This window comes from Sorex fumeus, unplaced genomic scaffold, assembly GCF_029834395.1.
Source record: "Sorex fumeus unplaced genomic scaffold, SorFum_2.1 ptg000022l, whole genome shotgun sequence".
Taxonomy (NCBI): domain Eukaryota; kingdom Metazoa; phylum Chordata; class Mammalia; order Eulipotyphla; family Soricidae; genus Sorex; species Sorex fumeus.
This window is the reverse complement of record NW_026606079.1, coordinates 4,977,852-4,996,171: the sequence shown is the minus strand read 5'-3', so window position 1 is coordinate 4,996,171 and position 18,320 is coordinate 4,977,852. Positions and strand designations below refer to the sequence as shown.

Here is an 18,320-nt window from a genome sequence, read left to right as displayed (position 1 = left end):
ACACAGTTATAGAATAAACTTGTTAGCAGCTGTGTTAGACTCACGTCTGGTTTTTGAAAAGCTCTTTATTAATTTAAAACATATAATATATTTTTGTTTCTATTAAATTCTTTGGGCCAGAGCGATAGCATAGCAGGTAGAGTGTTGGCCTTGCACGCGGCTGACCTGGGCTCGATTCCTCCACCCGTCTTGGAGGGCCCGGCAAGCTACCGAGAGTATTCTGCCCACACAGAAAAGCCTGGAAAGCTCCTAGTGACATATTTGATATGCCAAACACAGTAACAGCAAGTCTTACAATGGAGACGTTACTGGGCTCCCTTGAGAAAATCGATGAACAACAGGAGGACAGTGCTATTAAAGTCTTTACTTAAAGACTTAAATCCTCTTTTAGTTTGACGTTTTTTACTACTTTTGTTTCAGTGAATTCAGGACAGAGTCTCATTTCCTCAAACAAGGATCAGAACGTGGACCCCTTCACTCCCCTTGATAATGGACCCGGTGACTTCCAACAGCCTCTTTTAAGGTTGGACCAGGTCTTCATCTATGAATTCTCATCCTCATGAATATGCAAATTATACGAGGGACACTGAGTTAAATACATATGTGTCTGTGTCCCGAGAACATCACACAGCCGACACAGCCACACCTTCAGAAGCCCCTGAGTGCACGGTCCCCACCATGGACTGGACCTGGAGAATTCTCTTCCTTCTGGCAGTGGCTGCAGGTAAGCGTCCCCATGCCTTGGGGTGAAGGAACAGTGCCAGTCAAGTAGAGTACACCCACTCCTGTCTGCTGTCCACAGGTGTGAACTCCCAGGTAGAGCTGGTGCAGTCGGGGGCTGAGGTGGGAAAACCTGGGACATCAGTCAAGACCTCCTGCAAGGCATCTGGATATACCTTCACCAACTACTACATGCATTGGGTGCGGCAGGCCCCGGGACAAGGGCTCGAGTGGATGGGAAGTATATACCCTAACTCTGGTGCTACATACTATGCACCGAAGTTCCAGGGCAGACTCACACTCACTACAGACAAGTCCAAGGACACAGCCTACATGGAACTAAGCAGGCTGAGCACTGAGGACACGGCCATGTATTACTGTGCGAGTGACACAGTGTGACAACCACATCCTGAGTGTGTCAGAAACCTGAGGGGGAGGCAGCTCTGCCGGGTGAGGAGATGACAAGGGAGGCTGATCCTCCTGACTTCCTCCTCAGAGAGTCAGGGTCTGAGACACAGAATGGGGCTCACAGGGCCAGGCTGCATTTGAGGGAAAGGCTCAGGATCTCTCTCTGTCCTTCAGCAACAGCCAAGATGAAGATGGCTTCTCTCTAGAATACCTGCAGTTACTCATATATTCTTGTTGGATTGTACACTGGTGCTTCCCAGATGCTAGAGGAAGAATCACTTTTAAGGATTTGCGGGGGGCTTAGCAGGTTCTTGGACTGTTTCCTCAAGAACAGTCCTTCACTCCTGTTTCATGTGTGGCTGAGCTCCTTGTGTTTCACACTTGTCATAGGAGCTAACACATGTCAGTGTGTGCTGGGACCATTGTAGATTAGGGACCATAGCTCCAGCTCCAGCAATATCTTTGATTATTCTACATTTTAGGGCAAAAGAAAGTTGTTCTTTGGAAAATTTAAGTGGACAGAGTTCTATGCTGAACTTCATTTCCTCTTCTCAGCATCACACAGGTGGCACTTGGCAGGATATGGGACACAGGACACCAGCTGTGGGGAAGAGTGACCCAAGTGCATCAGAGTCATTTCCTGACCTCATTTCTGTGGTTTGTGCCTGAAAATACAGGGACATTCCTGGGACTAATGTGTAAAGTAAAGTAAAGTAAAGGCCCTCCCGTTGATCATCGATTTGCTCGAGCGGGCCCAGTAACGTCTCCATTGGAGACTTTGTTGTTACTGTGTCTGGCATATCGAATACTCTGTAGCTTGCCGGGCTCTCCGAGAGGGGCGGAGGAATCGAACTCCGGACTAATGTGTAAAATAGAAATAATCCAAGCATCTAAATATGCACATATTCATCTGCTATGTGCCAACAGAAAATCCTTTTCTCTAAGACGGAATCCAGGTATTGGGAGATCCTTTCTGAGAAGCTGTGGGTGAGGTCCCGTGTGCGTATTTGCATCTCTGTATTCCTGAGCTGGAATCTCGCCACTGGACACTGGGAGTGGAGAAGGTCACACTAGGCTAATGGCCACGGTCAGAAGTCAAGGGCCACATGGTTTTGTGTAATGAGAGCTTGTCCGTGTCCTTTCCCAACTTTGCTGTGACTTTCCTCTGTGACCATGATGCAGTAGCATGAAATGTGCGTGACTCTCCATCTGTCCTTGTGACCTCTGACCTTGGAAGAATCATGTCTGTGCTGAGGAGAAGCTTCACTCGGAGAGTGCAGAGACACCAGGGGAATGTGTGCAGAGGAACTGATCCCTGAGGGGCAGCAGCAGTGGTTCCTGAGCAAGGTTAAGGGGACCCTGTTGGCAATGCCAGAAACCAGCGCCTCCATCTGAGGAGAGGTGGCACCTTAATTCACCTGCCGTAAAATCCTTAGGTGAATGAGACCAGTTGTAGTTACAATCGACCATATCCACATGATAACCAAATTCATTAAGGTTTCTCGGGAGTTCAAGATGCCGCCCTGTTTAACGTTCATTGATTTAAAGAAGGCTTTTGATTCTGTTGAGACGGAAGTGGTTATTGAAACCCTAGCCAATCAGAGCATTCAAGCCCAATACATCAAGATCCTCCGTGAGCTGTATTGCGGATTCACTACCAGGATCTCACCATTCTACAAAGAAGTGATCGTTGATGTCAAGAGATGGTTTTGGCAGGGTGATACCATTTCACCGAAACACTTCAGTGCCACCCTCGAGAACATCATGCGACGACTGGAATGTGAACGAATGGGAGTGAAGATAGATGGTCGGCAAGTACACCACCTCCGCTTTGCTGGTGGCATTGTTTTAATAACACCAAACATCAGCCAAGCGGCACAAATGCTGGCCAACTTTGACCGTGAGTGTGGAAAGGTAGGACTACAGCTGAATCTTACGAAGACAATGTTTTTGAGAAACATCCTCGTTCCTGATGCCCCATTCGCTCTCAACGGAACTACCATCTCCGAATGCAACAGCTATGTATACCTAGGTCGAGAAGTCAACATGACAAATGACCTGGAACCCGAGCTGCGCAGGAGGAAGAGAGCGTCTTGGAACACCTTCAAGAACGTCGAAGAAATAGCTAAGAGGATGAAGAACCTCCGGCTCCGGACACATCTCTTTGATTCTACTGTTCTTCCTGCATTAACATATGCCTCAGAGACCTGGGCCCTACGCAAACAAGATGAGAACGCTATTCAGGTCTCCCAAAGAAGAATAGAAAGAGCTATGCTTGGAATATCACGTTTCACTCAAATGCGAGAAAAAATCCGGAGTTCGGACATCTGTCAACGATCAAGAATCAGGGACGCTGTCTCATTTGCCAAGGTGTCAAAAATCAGTTGGGCTGGTCACGTACTGAGATTTAAAGACGACCGCTGGACTAGAACTGTTACTGACTGGATTCCACGGGATGTCAAAAGACTGCGTGGCCACCCACCTACCAGATGGTCAGATTTCTTCGTCAAGATCATGAACGATCATTTTGAGGCGCTTCATGTTCCCAGAGCGAACAGATGCCATTGGGCTACACTAGCACGCGACAGGGACAAATGGAGAAGTTACTGGCGCCCCCTCGAGCAAATTGATGACTAATGGGAAGTTAAGTGATTAAGTGATTAAAATCCCTAGGAAATAAATGCCATTTATTGAGCCAGATTTGGAAGTATTTTGAGATGCAAAATGAATAACCAAATAATTCCACTTGGTATCTGTTGGCAGAGAGGACAGATACTGAGGGAGAAATGCCTGGACTCTTAACATTAAAATTAGCCTGGTTTTAAGAACCTAAAGAAAAGTGACAAAACCCAGAAATAAAAACTAGAGAATCGGCGGGTGTAGCAATAAGCACAGAGGATAGGACTTTTGCCTTGCATGCGGCCGACCCAGGTTCGATTCCCAGCATCCCATATGGTCCCCCAACCACCACCAGGAGTAATTCCTGAGTGTATGAGCCAGGAGTAACCCCTGTGTATAGCCAGGTGTGATCCAAAAAGCAAAAACAAACAAAGAAAACCCTAGAGAATCGGTAATTTGAGAAATAAGCACATCTTCCATTAGCCCATGGAGACTCCATGAAGATATGTTAGAGGCCACGGGACGAGCTGCCACATGTCTGTTTGCCCACAGTCTTCCTGGACATCTGGGGGAAGCAGAAGATGTAGTATTAGTTTTACTTATTATGCTGTCCCTACATCTCAATATTTCCCTTTGAAATATCCCCAAATTACATTAGTAGTGGTGAATTAACAATTTATGAATCAGGGAACTGGGCTCAGAGCCCCCACAGTGACACCCTTTGTTCCCTCTCCAAGGGGAACATTGCCCACCCACAGCCCTACTGATTCTTATACAACCCTGTTAGAATTTTATTCCAAATATGGGCACAAATCTGTTCCAACAGAGGCCAAGAAGATCAAGAAAACAAAGACCCTAACTCAGGGCCAGCTTCGAGAACATGTGTGCCAACACAAATCTATGACAGGCAAAGGAACTTTCACAGGGGGTCAATTCCAGAAATGAAGCTTCTGTGACTGTTTCTGATGCACTTTTCCTGTCTGTGCCCCCAAACAGACACCTATGTGGGTCCCTGGATATTAAGCTGCTGCTTACTATGGTGCAGTATCTCAGTCTACCCTCATTTCTTTCTCTGTACATGGAGCCAATCTCAGATGTCACCCGGAATTCCCCAAGTTCTCAAGGCAACAACCACTGTACTCGTCATCTTAAAGTTCTTACTCATTCCTAATCATGTAATACATTTTCCTGGGAGACACTAAAACAATAACACAATGCTGGACTGGAGCAACTAGATAATGGGGTGGAAATTTCCATAATGACATAGTGGAATGAGACCAGATGAAGTTACTGGTTTAACACGTTGTAGTTACTGAGAAAGGAGATGCCGAAAAAATCTCAAGGCCGAACTAGGCTGCCACAATGAAGGAAGACAAAAATGATCGTCTGTACGTCTACGCACCAACATCTCATTATGATGAAAGAGAAATCGAGAAGTACTACATGGAGCTGGAGAAGTTCTATAAAGAACTGTAACTTAGGATGAGCATGGGGGTTTTAGAAACTAGCTGTTTCCAACATGCCAGTGCATCTTGCAGCAACACTGAGTGCTGTCTACTTAGTGTTTTTGTCCTATATTACAAGAAATATCTGGGAAAATAATGCTCTCTTAATTGCTTCAGACAGTATTAGCCCAAAGAGACAAAGAATGAACCAAAATTTATTTTACAGATGCTGAATTTTAGTGTCCATTTTGAGAAGCAATCTAAAACTTGTTTCTTTGCAGAAGAAAAACACAAAATGCTACCCTTCATTCTAGAGTTATTATCCTTCTTTGTGTCTAAGACCCAAGGTAGTATGACCTATCATTTAGCTTAGTAGGCAGAACTATTCTATTCTGGCCAGTTGAAAAAATTATCAAAACTATAAATGTTGTGTCTGGAGCAATAGTTCAGCAGATTCTCTCCCTGACAACCCATATCATCCCCTGAGCACTGCAGGTTTGATCCCTGAGCACAGAACCAGGAGTAAGCCCTGAAAACTGCTCAGTGTGGCCAAAATTTTAAAAGAGAAATTCTGGGAAACTCATACAGATAAACTAAATGCAATTGTCAAATCGTCTCACACATTTTAAGGTGAAAGAACAGATTAGATTGCTCCTAACAGGTACTATTCCCCAAATTTTCATTTAGAGGGTTGAATATTCCTGATGCTTGATGAAATAAAAATTTATTTTTATTTAAAAAAAAAAAGAAGAAGACCACACCTTTTACAAGATCATTGTGGGTGATTTTAATGCCAAGGTAGGAATGAGAAGATCAGCTGAAGAACTTCACATCGGGACCCATGGCCTAGAATGGAATGAACAGGCTGAGAGACTGTCTGAGTTCATCATATCAACCAATATCATCCACGGTAACTCACAGTTGAAGAAGGCAGAATCTAAACGTTGGACATGGGAGTCTCCCAGTGGACGATTCCACAACGAAATAGACCACGTCATATAAAATCGACGGTTTTGCCTGACCGATGTCACTGTTGTCCCAAAATTTCGAACGGGATCAGACCACCATCTCCTTCGTGCAAAATTCTACTTCACAGAGCGGGGAGAAAGGGCTGCAAAGTTCAAAAAGAGAACTCCCAGAACGATCACCAACTGGGAACTCTTTGGCACTATTGAGGCAATATGGGAAGATGCCATTGTTAACAACATTGACGAGCAATATGATCGACTGGTTCAGCACCTCCATGAATGTGCGATGAACACCAAGAGAGAGATAGCCACAAAAAAACGCCTGTCTTCGAAAACTCTTGAGCTTATTCGCCAGCGTGGTTTGGCACATGCCTAAGTCAACCGCAAGCTAACGTCCGAGCTCGCAAAGCAGTGCAGAGATGCGATCAAAGAAGACCTCAAAGAGAGAAGAGCAGAAGTACTAGTAGACACGGCAGAAACTGGGAAAAGTATTTGTAACGCCCGCCTGTCCTTCGCCAACTACAAGACCAAGATGACTGCCCTCCGACGTCCTGATAGATCCACCACATCCCCCAGAATGGCAATGGAGAAAATTATCCATGACTTCTACTCAAATCTCTTCGATAGCCATGTCCACTTGCCGACATACCAAATTCCATAGGATGGATATGTCGTTCCCAACATTCTCCCTTCCGAAATCCGACACGCCATTCCATCGGTAAAGAAACAAACAGCACCCGGCCCAGACAAGGTCAGACCTGAACACCTGAAGAACCTGCCGTCAGTACTCATCAATACACTGGCTCGGCTCTTCACTAGCTACCTGTCTGAATGCAAGGTTCCATCACAATGGAAAACCAGCAGGACTGTACTACTGTTCAAAAAGGGAGACATCCATGACATTGGCAACTATCACCCGATCTGCCTATTGTCTGTCATCTACAAGTTGTTCACTCGACTCATCCTAAATAGGAGTGGCAGAACACTAGATAAAGGACAACCATGCGAGCAAGCCGGGTTCCGCAAAGGATTCAGCACCATCGACCATATCCACAAGATAACCAAGCTCATTGAGGTTTCTCGGGAGTTCAAGATGCCACTCTGTTTAACGTTCATTGATTTAAAGAAGGCCTTTGATTCTGTTGAGATGGAAGCGGTCATTGAAGCCCTAGTCAATCAGGGCATTCAAGCCCAATACATCAAGATCCTCCGTGAGCTGTATTGCGGATTCACTACCAGGATCTCACCATTCTACAAAGAAGTGATCATTGATGTCAAGAGAGGGGTGCGGCAGGGTGATACCATTTCACCGAAACTCTTCAGTGCCACCCTCGAGAACATCATGCGATGACTGGAATGGGAAGGAATGGGAGTGAAGATAGATGGTCTGCAAGTACACCAACTCCGCTTTGCTGATGACACTGTTTTAATAACACCAAACATCAGCCAAGCGGCACAAATGCTGTTTGACTTGGACCATGAGTGTGGAAAGGTAGGACTAGAGCTGAGTCTTACGAAGACAATGTTTATGAGAAACATCCTCATTCCTGATGCTCCATTCGCTCTCAATGGAACAACCATCTCCGAATGCAACAGTTATGTGTACCTAGGTCGAGAAGTCAACATGACAAATGACCTGGAACCCGAGCTGCGCAGGAGGAAGAGATCGGCTTGGAACACCTTCAAGAACGTCGAAGAAATAGCTAAGAGGACGAGGAACCTCCGGTTCCGGGCACATCTCTCTGATTCTACTGTTCTTCCTGCATTAACATATGCCTCAGAGACCTGGGCCGTATGCAATCAGGATGAGAACGCTATTCAGGTCTCCCAAAGAAGAATAGAAAGAGCTATGCTTGGAATATCACGTTTCACTCAAATGCGAGAAAAAATCCGGAGTTCCGACATCTGTCGACGATCAAGAATTAGGGACGCTGTCTCATTTGCTAAGGTGTCAAAAATCAGATGGGCTGGTCACGTAATGAGATTTAAAGATGACCGCTGGACTAGAGCTGTTACTTACTGGATTCCATGGGATGTCAAAAGACCGCGTGGCCGCCCACCTACCAGATGGTCAGACTTCTTGTGAAGATCATGAAAGATCGGTTTTTGAGGCTCTTCATGTTCCTAGAGCGAACAGATGCCATTGGGCTACACTAGCACGCGACAGGGACAAGTGGAGACGTTACTGGCGCTCGCTCGAGCAAATCGACAACTAACAGGAAGTTACATGATTTAAGTGATTAAGTGACATAGTGGAAACCCACCTCAGTAAGGGCAGGAGAGAGAAAAGATCCCCAGCAGTTGGCAGAGAGGAATGCCGGGGGCTGACTACCGTGAAGGGAATCTCTCTCATACTGATGGCATCAGCTAAGAGAGGTCTCTGCAAAGTTGGGAAAAGATCTCGGAATTATTATTGTCCTGGTGTACTGGTTTCATGTTACTAACAACGGACTATCCCACCTTAATTATTCTAATGACAATGTTGATAATGGTAATCAAGTTCATGGATCAAAGTTAAATTCTCCTCTGCATAGTACATCAATAAAACTTACTTATTAGATATTATGATAGCTTTGTGTTTAATCAGCTAATGTATCTGCTTCATACCTACAGTCAGGATTTTTACAGGTTCAATATCATGGATGATGACTGAGAAAATTGTATAATTCCCGTAGAAACATTAAAATACACAAGGAATTCTTTCATGGATCAATTATTTGGTTTTACCCTCCTTTTTACTCACTAAATATTCATGTAATCCTGATGTCCTTCTTGTGGGTGTGCAAATTCTGTGTTAGATGCAATTTCCTCTGGGACAGCCCTTGTCTGGACCGTGAGTGAGGACGGGGCAGAAACGGTTTCCCGCGGATCCTGACTTGGACAAACTTTAGACAGATTGTGTCTGGGCCTGACCTGGACTCGGTCCTAGCTGTGCACCATATTCGCATCCAGATATGATTTCCCGGTGCTCAGAGCGGAGGTGAGTTGCAGGACCTACAGAGGAATGAGGTGGAGACAGTGATCTGGTGGCAGCCCTTCAAGGAGCCTCCAGAAATCCAGATATTGCAAGGTGATTAGTCACTGAAATAATGGAAGAAGACTGAGCAGCAGGGGGCGCTCAGGTCCCCACAAAGTTTGCAGCCCAGAAGGAGGCACAGGGGGGTGAGTGGGTGTTACCTCAGGTCCTCGGTTTCCCTGATTCAATTAAAACAAATGAAATTATCCGAGGGAAGGACTTTGTGCATGGCAGGCTGAACTGTTCATAAATACTGATATTATGAGTAGAATTAAACAACAACAACAAAAAAGATAATGGCAATAATTCAAAGACAATTTCAAGTACTGCTTGAGACTCTACAAGCCTACAGAGGTTGTTGATGAGATTACTTTATTGAGGAATGATTCCTATTGCGGGGAAATCTAACTCTCAAATACAGAGCATGGAGGTATCCAAACTCTGATATGAACCCTAGGTCAGGACTCGTGGTTTCTGTGCTCCTCAGCGGTGGGTCACCTGAGGGGGGTGGCCTGGTGGAACTGTCCCTCAGAAGAGGAACTCTGCTCAGAGTTAGGGATAGCGCAGGGGTCAGACTCACAAATAAGCACTGTCACGGACTTGGACACTCCTCACTCGGTGAGCACTGGACCCTGCATCACCCACCTGATCTCCCGCAGTTTGGGACAGGTCTTCAGCTATGATTCTTCCTCATGAATATCAAAATCAACCAAGGTACACTGAGTCAATAGAGACAAATGTGTTCCCTGAGAACAGATTACACCAGTACGACCCTCCTACCTACCCCAGAGACCTTCCCCACAAACCTCCTACACGAACCCGCACCTGGGACGGACCTATATGATTGGCTCCCATGAGAGCGGCTCTTGGCGAAGGTCTCCTGTCCTGGCTGAGGTGACCAGGGCCCTCAGGGGACTCCCACGCCCCGTGTCCCCTCACAGGTTAGCACCCCCAGGTGCAGCAGGTGCCCTGTGGGCTGAAGGGGACTCTGGGCGTCTGAGAGGATCTCTGAGGTATCCTGGTCCCTACGCAGGCATCTTTGTGCACGTGTGGACTCAGCCCAGACCTGGTTTGGGGACGGAACAGACCCCTCTGATGACGGGGACCCAGTCAGCACAGCAGTGGCCAGGCAGCGTCCCCCTGACTGGACACGCCTCATTGCAGCCCACACGGTGCTGAGCGTCTTGGGACGGGCCAGGGGCACCCCCAGGCCTCGGAACACCCCTGGGGAGGTGAAAAAGTGACCACCGGACGCCCCCGAGAACACTCACGTCAGGTCGGACTCAGGCCGGCTCGGGTGACCGTTAGGGAGCAGGACCCAGAGCCTCAGGGCATCGGGGAGAACCTTGGGGAAGAGTCTGATCCAGACGCACGTCTGGGTTCTTCTCGGCCGGGCGGGGGAGGCCACGGGCAGCACTGCCCAAATGACCCCGCGGCCCAGCTTGGACACAGGGAGCCCTGGTACAGGCCTGAGTGGACACTGGCTCCCACTGACCCGTCCAGCGGCCGCGCCCACTCGGGCTGTCTGGGGGCGCCGGGCTCAAAGAGAGTCGGTCGGAAGGAACTGGAGGGCTTCTGACAGACCCTTGCCCCAAATCCCCTTGCCACTGCAAACCCCGGCATGAGCTCAGTCTGAACTGACCTGTTTATACTTCGTCATTGATGGAAATTGTCATCTCTAACTGTCTCTGTCTCTGTCTCTCTATCCTTTCTTACTTTAAACACTTATTTGGAAAGTTCTTCACAATACAGTTGTTTCAGGTATTCAGCATGCCAACACCAGTCCCATCCATGTGATCTTCCCTCCACCAATGGCCCCAGTTCCCACCGCCAAGCCATAATCAAACCCTGGCCGGTCATGCATAAGACCAGCACTTTGTCCACTGCACATTCCCTCTAGCCCTGAAATGATATTTTCATTAACTCCTTCATTCATTCATTGAGATTTTTGGGTCTTCCTAACAGTGCTTTCTGAGGCTCAATGACCACTGAGAGAAGTGTTACTCTCAGGTCTTCCACAGAGAGCATCGAATGTTATGATGTACCTGAGTGTTTAGCTGATTTGATCCCCAGCCATTGAAATCATAATATTTCTCCGTGTTTCATTATTCCTGGAGCTCCGTGGGATTAGGGGGGTAGGCGTTGGGTGATCTGGACATGGATGTGTGCTCTGCTCACAATATCTGACCAGTGCTGTGACTCTAGAACTTCAGGCAGGTACAGGTGCCTGCGACATAATCTCAGTGGGACTGGCAGGGCCTGAGTTAGGGTGGAATGAGCAGGGTGGGCTCTGGTGCTGGCCAGAGCTTCACAGATTTCTGTAAACTATGTGCTTGTTTTAAGAATATACATAAAGGATCACACAATTGAATGAAACCTGCAGCCCAGAGATAATTTCTTAAATCTACCACAGCAATTGTTGGCAAGGGGTTGCTTGAATGTTCGAGGAGAGCAAGGAAAATGCACAAATAAATAACAAAAAGCAACTGAATCCATGTCTCAGATCATTTCCAGAATATTATTTTAGGTTCACTAATGGCCTGAAGATTGCGCCAAACTCTTTAGGAACATTGAGTAAAACGTAGGCTGAATTGTCATTACTGATCTGAGAAGTATAATCAATCATTTGAGTCTGATTGGAAATCACATAGAAAAAGTAAAATCAAATAAACAAACCAAAAAACAATCAATAAAAAATTTTACCTGGCAAGGCAAATTACACTAAAAAATAAGATAACAGATGAAAAGGGAGGAAAAGATTACCCATCACACACCATAATTAGACCTTAATATCTAAGCTACTGATAGTACTCACAAAGCTCCATACCAGGAAATCCCTGACTGTAAGTCCCTTGTCATAAAATGGTGTGGGTACATGCACAGAGACTTCCCTAGAGGCGGCATCCCTGTGGGCTGTAGGCATAGAGAGTGTTTATCAGCAAGGACTGTCAGGGAAATAATGTGAATGACAGTGGTGGGTCTTCTAAGCCCATCTAGAATGGCCAATATCAAGACTTGAAACAACCAGTGTGAGCTGGATGTCCCCAGAGAGGAACGCAGTTTCAAGGTTAGTTTGGAATGGCAATATTTGGTTCTATATCTATAAGAAATGCTAAGGAGATTTCTTAAAAGAAGTGAAAATGAAATTTCAACAATTATGAATAGCTTTGTAATTTTGTAATCTATGATGATTAATTAATTCTACACTACTTCCACTACCCAGCTGCGGCCACACTCCAGGTCGCTTTTCGGAAGCTCAGGCCGAGACTCATGCATGAGTGAAGTCCCACAGAACCAGGTAAATGGAACTTTGTGATCTTGGAATCCAGGCTCAATGGGACCCGGAAACAGAGATCCTCTGCCTGCACCCACCCATCTCCGGCAACCCAGGGATCACACCCAGAAACCCCACCCTACCAGTACCAGATAAATACCTCATCAGCAGACCTCCACTACCTCAACTACCTCCACTACCCAGCCAATGGCATGCTCCTGGCCGCTTCCTGGACACATAATAAAACACTTAATACACATCTTCCAAGAACACCGCACCATATTCGATGGGGTTCAAATATGGTTTGAACCATATGAACACCTCTAAAGGCGGTTAGAGACTGCCCTAAAAGTCTCTATCCCTCTCAGAGAGCCTGTAAAGCTACCAAGAGTATCCCACCCGCACGGAAGAACCTGGCAAGCTATCCGTGGAGTATCTGATAGGCAAAAAACAGTAAATACAATGGGTCTCTTTTCCCTGACCCTGAAAAAGCCACCAATACGGCAGCAATAAGAAAGATGAGGAAGGAGAGTCTGATAAAATCTCAAGGTCAAAATAGGCTGCCAAAAGGAAGAAGGACAAAAATGACTGCCTGTACCTGTCAATGCACATACACTGGCATCGAATGCATCCATCAAGGACCTGATGGTGCAAGCACAAAAGATTGACATCATTGGTCTGACCAAGATGAGAAGGCAGCAACTGTAGGATAACACTATTTTGTCCTTCTTGCATAGCCTCAGGTAGTTTGGGCTTATTGGATTGCTCCCTTCACAGTGTTCCCATTCCTCTGTGTTTATTTGTAATGTCTTTATTTGTGCTCTGTTGACTTATAAATATTGTTTTTTCTCTTCTACCTAAGTCCTTTTCATAGTTTATTCAGAACAATGTCCTTTTTGTATGGACACAAGAAGACATAGCTTTTGTAATGTGACTCTCAGTGATATTTCCCTCCTAGGCATTTGATCTCTCACCTAACCCTCAGCTGCCATTACTTTCTAGCGCCCCCAAAACGAGGGTCCCGATGAGGGACTGGATGGAACCAGGGCAAGCGGTAAGCTATGTGCTACCCTGGCATCGAGATGGGTCTGGCCAAAGTGCCATAATGCTTAACTATAAGTTAAGAGAGAGAGAGGCACAAAAAAACGCCTGTCTTCGAAAACTCTTGAGCTTATTCACAAACATGGTTTGGCGCATGCCTCAGGCAACCGCAAGCGAATGTCCGAGCTTGCAAAGCAGTGCAGAGATGCTATCAAGGAAGACCTCAAAGAGAGAAGAGCAGAAGTGCTGTAGATAAGGCAAAAGCCAGAAAAAGTATTTGTAATGTCCGCCTGTCCTTCGCCAACTACAAGACCAAGATGACTGCCCTCCGACATCCTGATGAATCTATCACATCTTCCAGAAGGTCAATGGATAATATTATCCATAACTTCTACTCAAATCTCTTTAATAGCCATGTCCAGCTGCCGACATACCAAATTCTGCAGGATGGATATGTCGTTCCCAAAGTTCTCCCTTTCGAAATCCTACACACCATTTTGTCGGTAAAGAAATGAACAGCACCCGGCCCAGACAAGGACTTTAAAGAACACCAGACAAGGTCAGATCTGAACACCTGAAGAATCTGCTATCAGTACCTGTCAATACACTGTCTCGGCTCTTCACGTGCTACCTGTCTGAATACCAGTTTCTGTCCCAATGGAAAACCAGCAGGACTGTACTACTGTACAAGAAGGGAGACATCCATGACATTGGCAACTGTTGCTCGATCTGTTTATTGTCTGTCATCTACAAGCTGTTCACTCGGGTCATCCTGAATAGGATTGGCAGAACAGTAGATGAAGGACAACCATGAGAGCAAGCCAGGTTCCGTAAAGGATTCAGCACCATTGACCATGTCCACAGGATAATCAAGCTCATTGAGATTTCTCGGGAGTTCAAGATGACGCTCTGTCTAACGTTCATTTATTTAAAGAAGGCCTTTGATTCTGTTGAGACAGAAGCGGTCATTGAAGCCCTAGCCAATCAGGGCATTCAAACTCAATACATCAGGATCCTCCATGAACTTTATTGCAGATTCACTACCAGGATCTCACCATTCTACAAAGAAGTAAACATCGATGTCAAGAGAGGGGTTCAGCAGGGTGATACCATTTCACCAAAACTCTTCAGTGCCACCCTTGACAACATCATGCGAGGACTGGAATGGGAAGGAATGGGAGTGAAGATAGTTGGTCGGCAACTACCCCACCTCTGCTTTGCTGTTGTCATTGTTCTAATAACACCAAACATTAGCCAAGCAGCACAAATGCTGCCCGCTCAGAGAGGAGACTGGCCTGGTGTGGGTACCTGCCCCCCGCCTCCACGACGGTTGTGGTTGCTCTCGGTCCCCAGGGACAGCGTGCCCAGCAAAAGCCCAGGGTCTGGCCCCCATTCGCTCCCTGTGAGCCAAAGTGCGAAAGGGCGTGGGCAGGACATGTGGATCCCCACACGCCCCATGCAAGCCTCGCCCCTGCGACCCGGCCCCTGCCTGCTGTAGGCCAGCGCTGTGGCCGCGCTGCAGGTCCTTGCCCGTGCGATCCCAGGGGCGGGAGGCCCAGTCCTAGCCGCTGGCTACCCCAGTCTCCGCCCCAGGCCTGGCCGCTGCGCATCTCCCCTCCTGTGGCGGTTCTGGCCCTGCTTGGCCCAGAGGTACCTGCGGCCCATCCAGCCCCTCCTCGTCCTTCCCACCTGCCCGCACCAACTGCCTGGGCCTGGGGCATAGGAATGAATATGATAAAATAGTTAAGCTTTATTGGACACATGACTTGAACTCTGACTTTTTCAGTAACGCACAAGAATATTCTTTACTTAGAGAAATGCAAGGGGGGGAGAGGGAGAGAGAGATGTGGGGGGAGGAGAGAAGGGGGGAGCAGCCGTACCTGACTCAGAAGCCCTGGAAGGTTCTGGAACCTCGGCTCCCGCCACTGGCCCTCAGGAGCTGTTTCAGGGTCAGGGGGCAAAGGTCCGACAGCCCCGCCCGGCCCGGCCCCTCCAGTTCTCTTGACATGGATGATCACTTCTTTGTAGAACAGTGAGATCCTGGTAGTGAATCCTTAATACAGCTCACGGAGGATCTTGATGTATTCAGTGTGAATGCCCAGATTGACTAGGGTTTTGATGACCTCTACTGCCTCGACAGAATCAAAGGCCTTCTTAAAATCAATGAATGTTAGACAAAGCGGTATCTGGAACTCCCGAGAAACCTCAATGAGCTTGGTTATAATGTGAATATTGTCGATAGTACTGAATCCTTTGAGGAACCCAGCTTGCTCGCATGGTTGTCCTTCATTTAGTGTTCTGCCAATCCTATTCAGGATGACTCAGGTGAACAGCTTGTAGAAGAGAGACAATAGGCAGATTGGGCAATAGTTGCCACTGTTGTGGATGTCTCCATTTTTGTACAATAGTACAGTCATGCTGGTTTTCCACTGGGACAAAACCTTGCATTCAGACAGGTAGCATGTGAAAAGCTGAGCCAGTGTATTGATGGAAGGTTCTTCAGGTGTTCAGGTCTGACCTTATCTTGGCCAGGTGCTGTTTGTTTCTTTACCAAGGAAATGGCATGTCGAATTTCGGAAGGGAGAACATTGGGAACAACATATTCTGCGGAATTTGGTATGTGGGCAGGTGGACGTGGTTACCAAAGAGATCTGAGTAGAAGTCATGGATAATCTCTCCACTGCCATTCTGGAAGATGTGATAGATCCATCAGGATGTCGCAAGGTAGTCATCTTGGTCTTGTAGTTGGCGAAGGACAGGCGGGCATTGTAAATGCTTTTCCCGGCTTTTTCCGCATCTACAAGAACTGTTGTTCTTCTCTCTTTGAGGTCTTCCTTTATAGATTCTCTGCACTGCTTTGCGAGATCAGAAGTTCTATTGCGGTTGCCTGAGGCATGAGCCAAGCCACATTGGTGAATAAGCTCAACAATTTTGAAGACAGGCGTATTTTGTGGTTATCTCTCTCTTGGCGTTCCTTGCTCAATCATGGAGGTACTGAACCAGTCGATGTTCCTCGTCAATGTTGTCAATGACAGCATCTTCCCATGTTGCTGCAATAGTGCCGAAGAGCTCCCAGTTGGTCATTCTGGGAATTCTCTTCTTAAACTTTGCAGCCCTTTCTTCCCGCTCTGTGAAGTAGAATTTTGCACAAAGGATATGGTGGTCTGATCCCGTTTGGAATTTTAGGACAACAGTGACATCGGTCAGACAAAACCGTCTATTGACTATGATGTGGCCAATTTCATTGTGGAACCATCCACTCTAGTAATAGCACATATGTAACTCACAGTACCTAAATTAAAATGCATGATTTTGGAAGAAAAATGTATCTAACTGTGAAAGTGTAAGCTGAAGGAGATGCATGGGGCAAGTATTGTAGGAGGGACAATGAGTCTCCATGCTCTAGCTGAGTATGGTACTTCCCACAATTTCTGAACACCATCCACTTGAGTTTTTATGTAGATTTTATTCCATAAGTGTGAATCGTTATTTGTTGGTCCTGGTGATTAACCGCAATTTGCAATCTCCTTCCCCCAAGGACTGAAGCTTAGTAATTTGGAATTAAAATTCCCAAAATTCTTATCACATGACTTATGTCACAATTAGTAATTTCTCACAATTAGGTGGCCTTGATGCCTTCAAATTAAAATACAAGCATAACAAGGTGAAACTGTTATTTCAGACTGTTAAGGAAATGCAAAGAGTTTTTATAGCTTTGTTCAAAAATGAGGACTTGATCACTTGATCACTTAATCCCCCGTTATTCAGCGAATTATTCGAGCAGGTGCCAGTAACGTCTCCATTCATCCCTGTTGCGTTCTAGTGTAGCCCAATGGCATCTGTTCGTTCTAGGAACATGCAGAGCCTCAAACTGATCATTCAGGGTATTGAAGAAGTCTGACCATCTTGTAGGTGGGCGTCCACGCGATCTTTTGACGTCCTGTGGAATCCAGTCAGTAATGGCTCTAGTCCAGTGGTTGTCTGTAAACCTCATTACGTGTCCAGCCCATCTGATTTTTGATGCCGTGGCAAATGAGACAGCGTCCCTGATTCTTGAGCGTTGACGGAGATCAGAACTCCGGATTCTATCTCTCATTTGAGTGAATCGTGATATTCCAAGCATAGCTCTTTCGATTCCTCTTTGAGAGACCCAAATAGCGTTCTTATCCTGTTTCCGTAGGGCCCAGGTCTCTGAGGCATATGTTAATGCAGGAAGAACAGTGGAATCGAAGAGATGGAACCTCAGCTCATAGCTGGAGGTTCTTTGTCCTCTTAGTTATTTCTTCAATGCTCTTGGAGGCATTCCAAGCCGCTCTCTTCCTCCTGCGCAACTCAGGTGCCAGGTCATTCATTATGTTGATTTCTCGACCTAGGAATATGTAACTGTTGCATTCGGAGATTGTCGTTCCGTTGAGAGCGAATGGGGCATCAGGAACGAGGCTGTTTCTCATAAACATTGTGTTCGTAAGATTCAGCTGTAGTCCGACCTTTCCACATTCACGGTCGAAGTCGGTCAGCATTTGTGCCATTTGGCTGATGTTTGGTGTTATTAGAACAATGTAATCAGCAAAGCGGAGGTGGTGTAGTTGCAGACCATCTATCTTTTTTTTCTTTTTCTCCATACCTCTTTCTCTTTTCCCCTTCTTTCCACTTCTTTTTTTTTGTCTTTTTTTTTTTAGATTTTATTTTTTTATTAAAATTTTTTTTTTACTAGTGAGACATCATGAGGTACAGTTGCAGACTGACACATTTTTGTGCTTGGGTTTCAATTATACAATGATCAAGTACCCATCCCTCCACCAGTACCCATTTCCCACCACCACGGATCC

At 46.3% G+C, this 18,320-nt stretch overlaps 1 gene segment (V, D, J or C); it reads left to right on the top strand.

Moving 5' to 3' along the window:
• Positions 1-647: 647 nt before the first annotated feature.
• Positions 648-18,320, top strand: part of LOC130023158 (immunoglobulin heavy variable 1-2-like) — an 86,194-nt gene continuing 68,521 nt past the window's right edge. The window contains 1 exon segment of the V gene segment in view: positions 648-724. Within this exon segment, the coding sequence occupies positions 679-724 (46 nt within the window).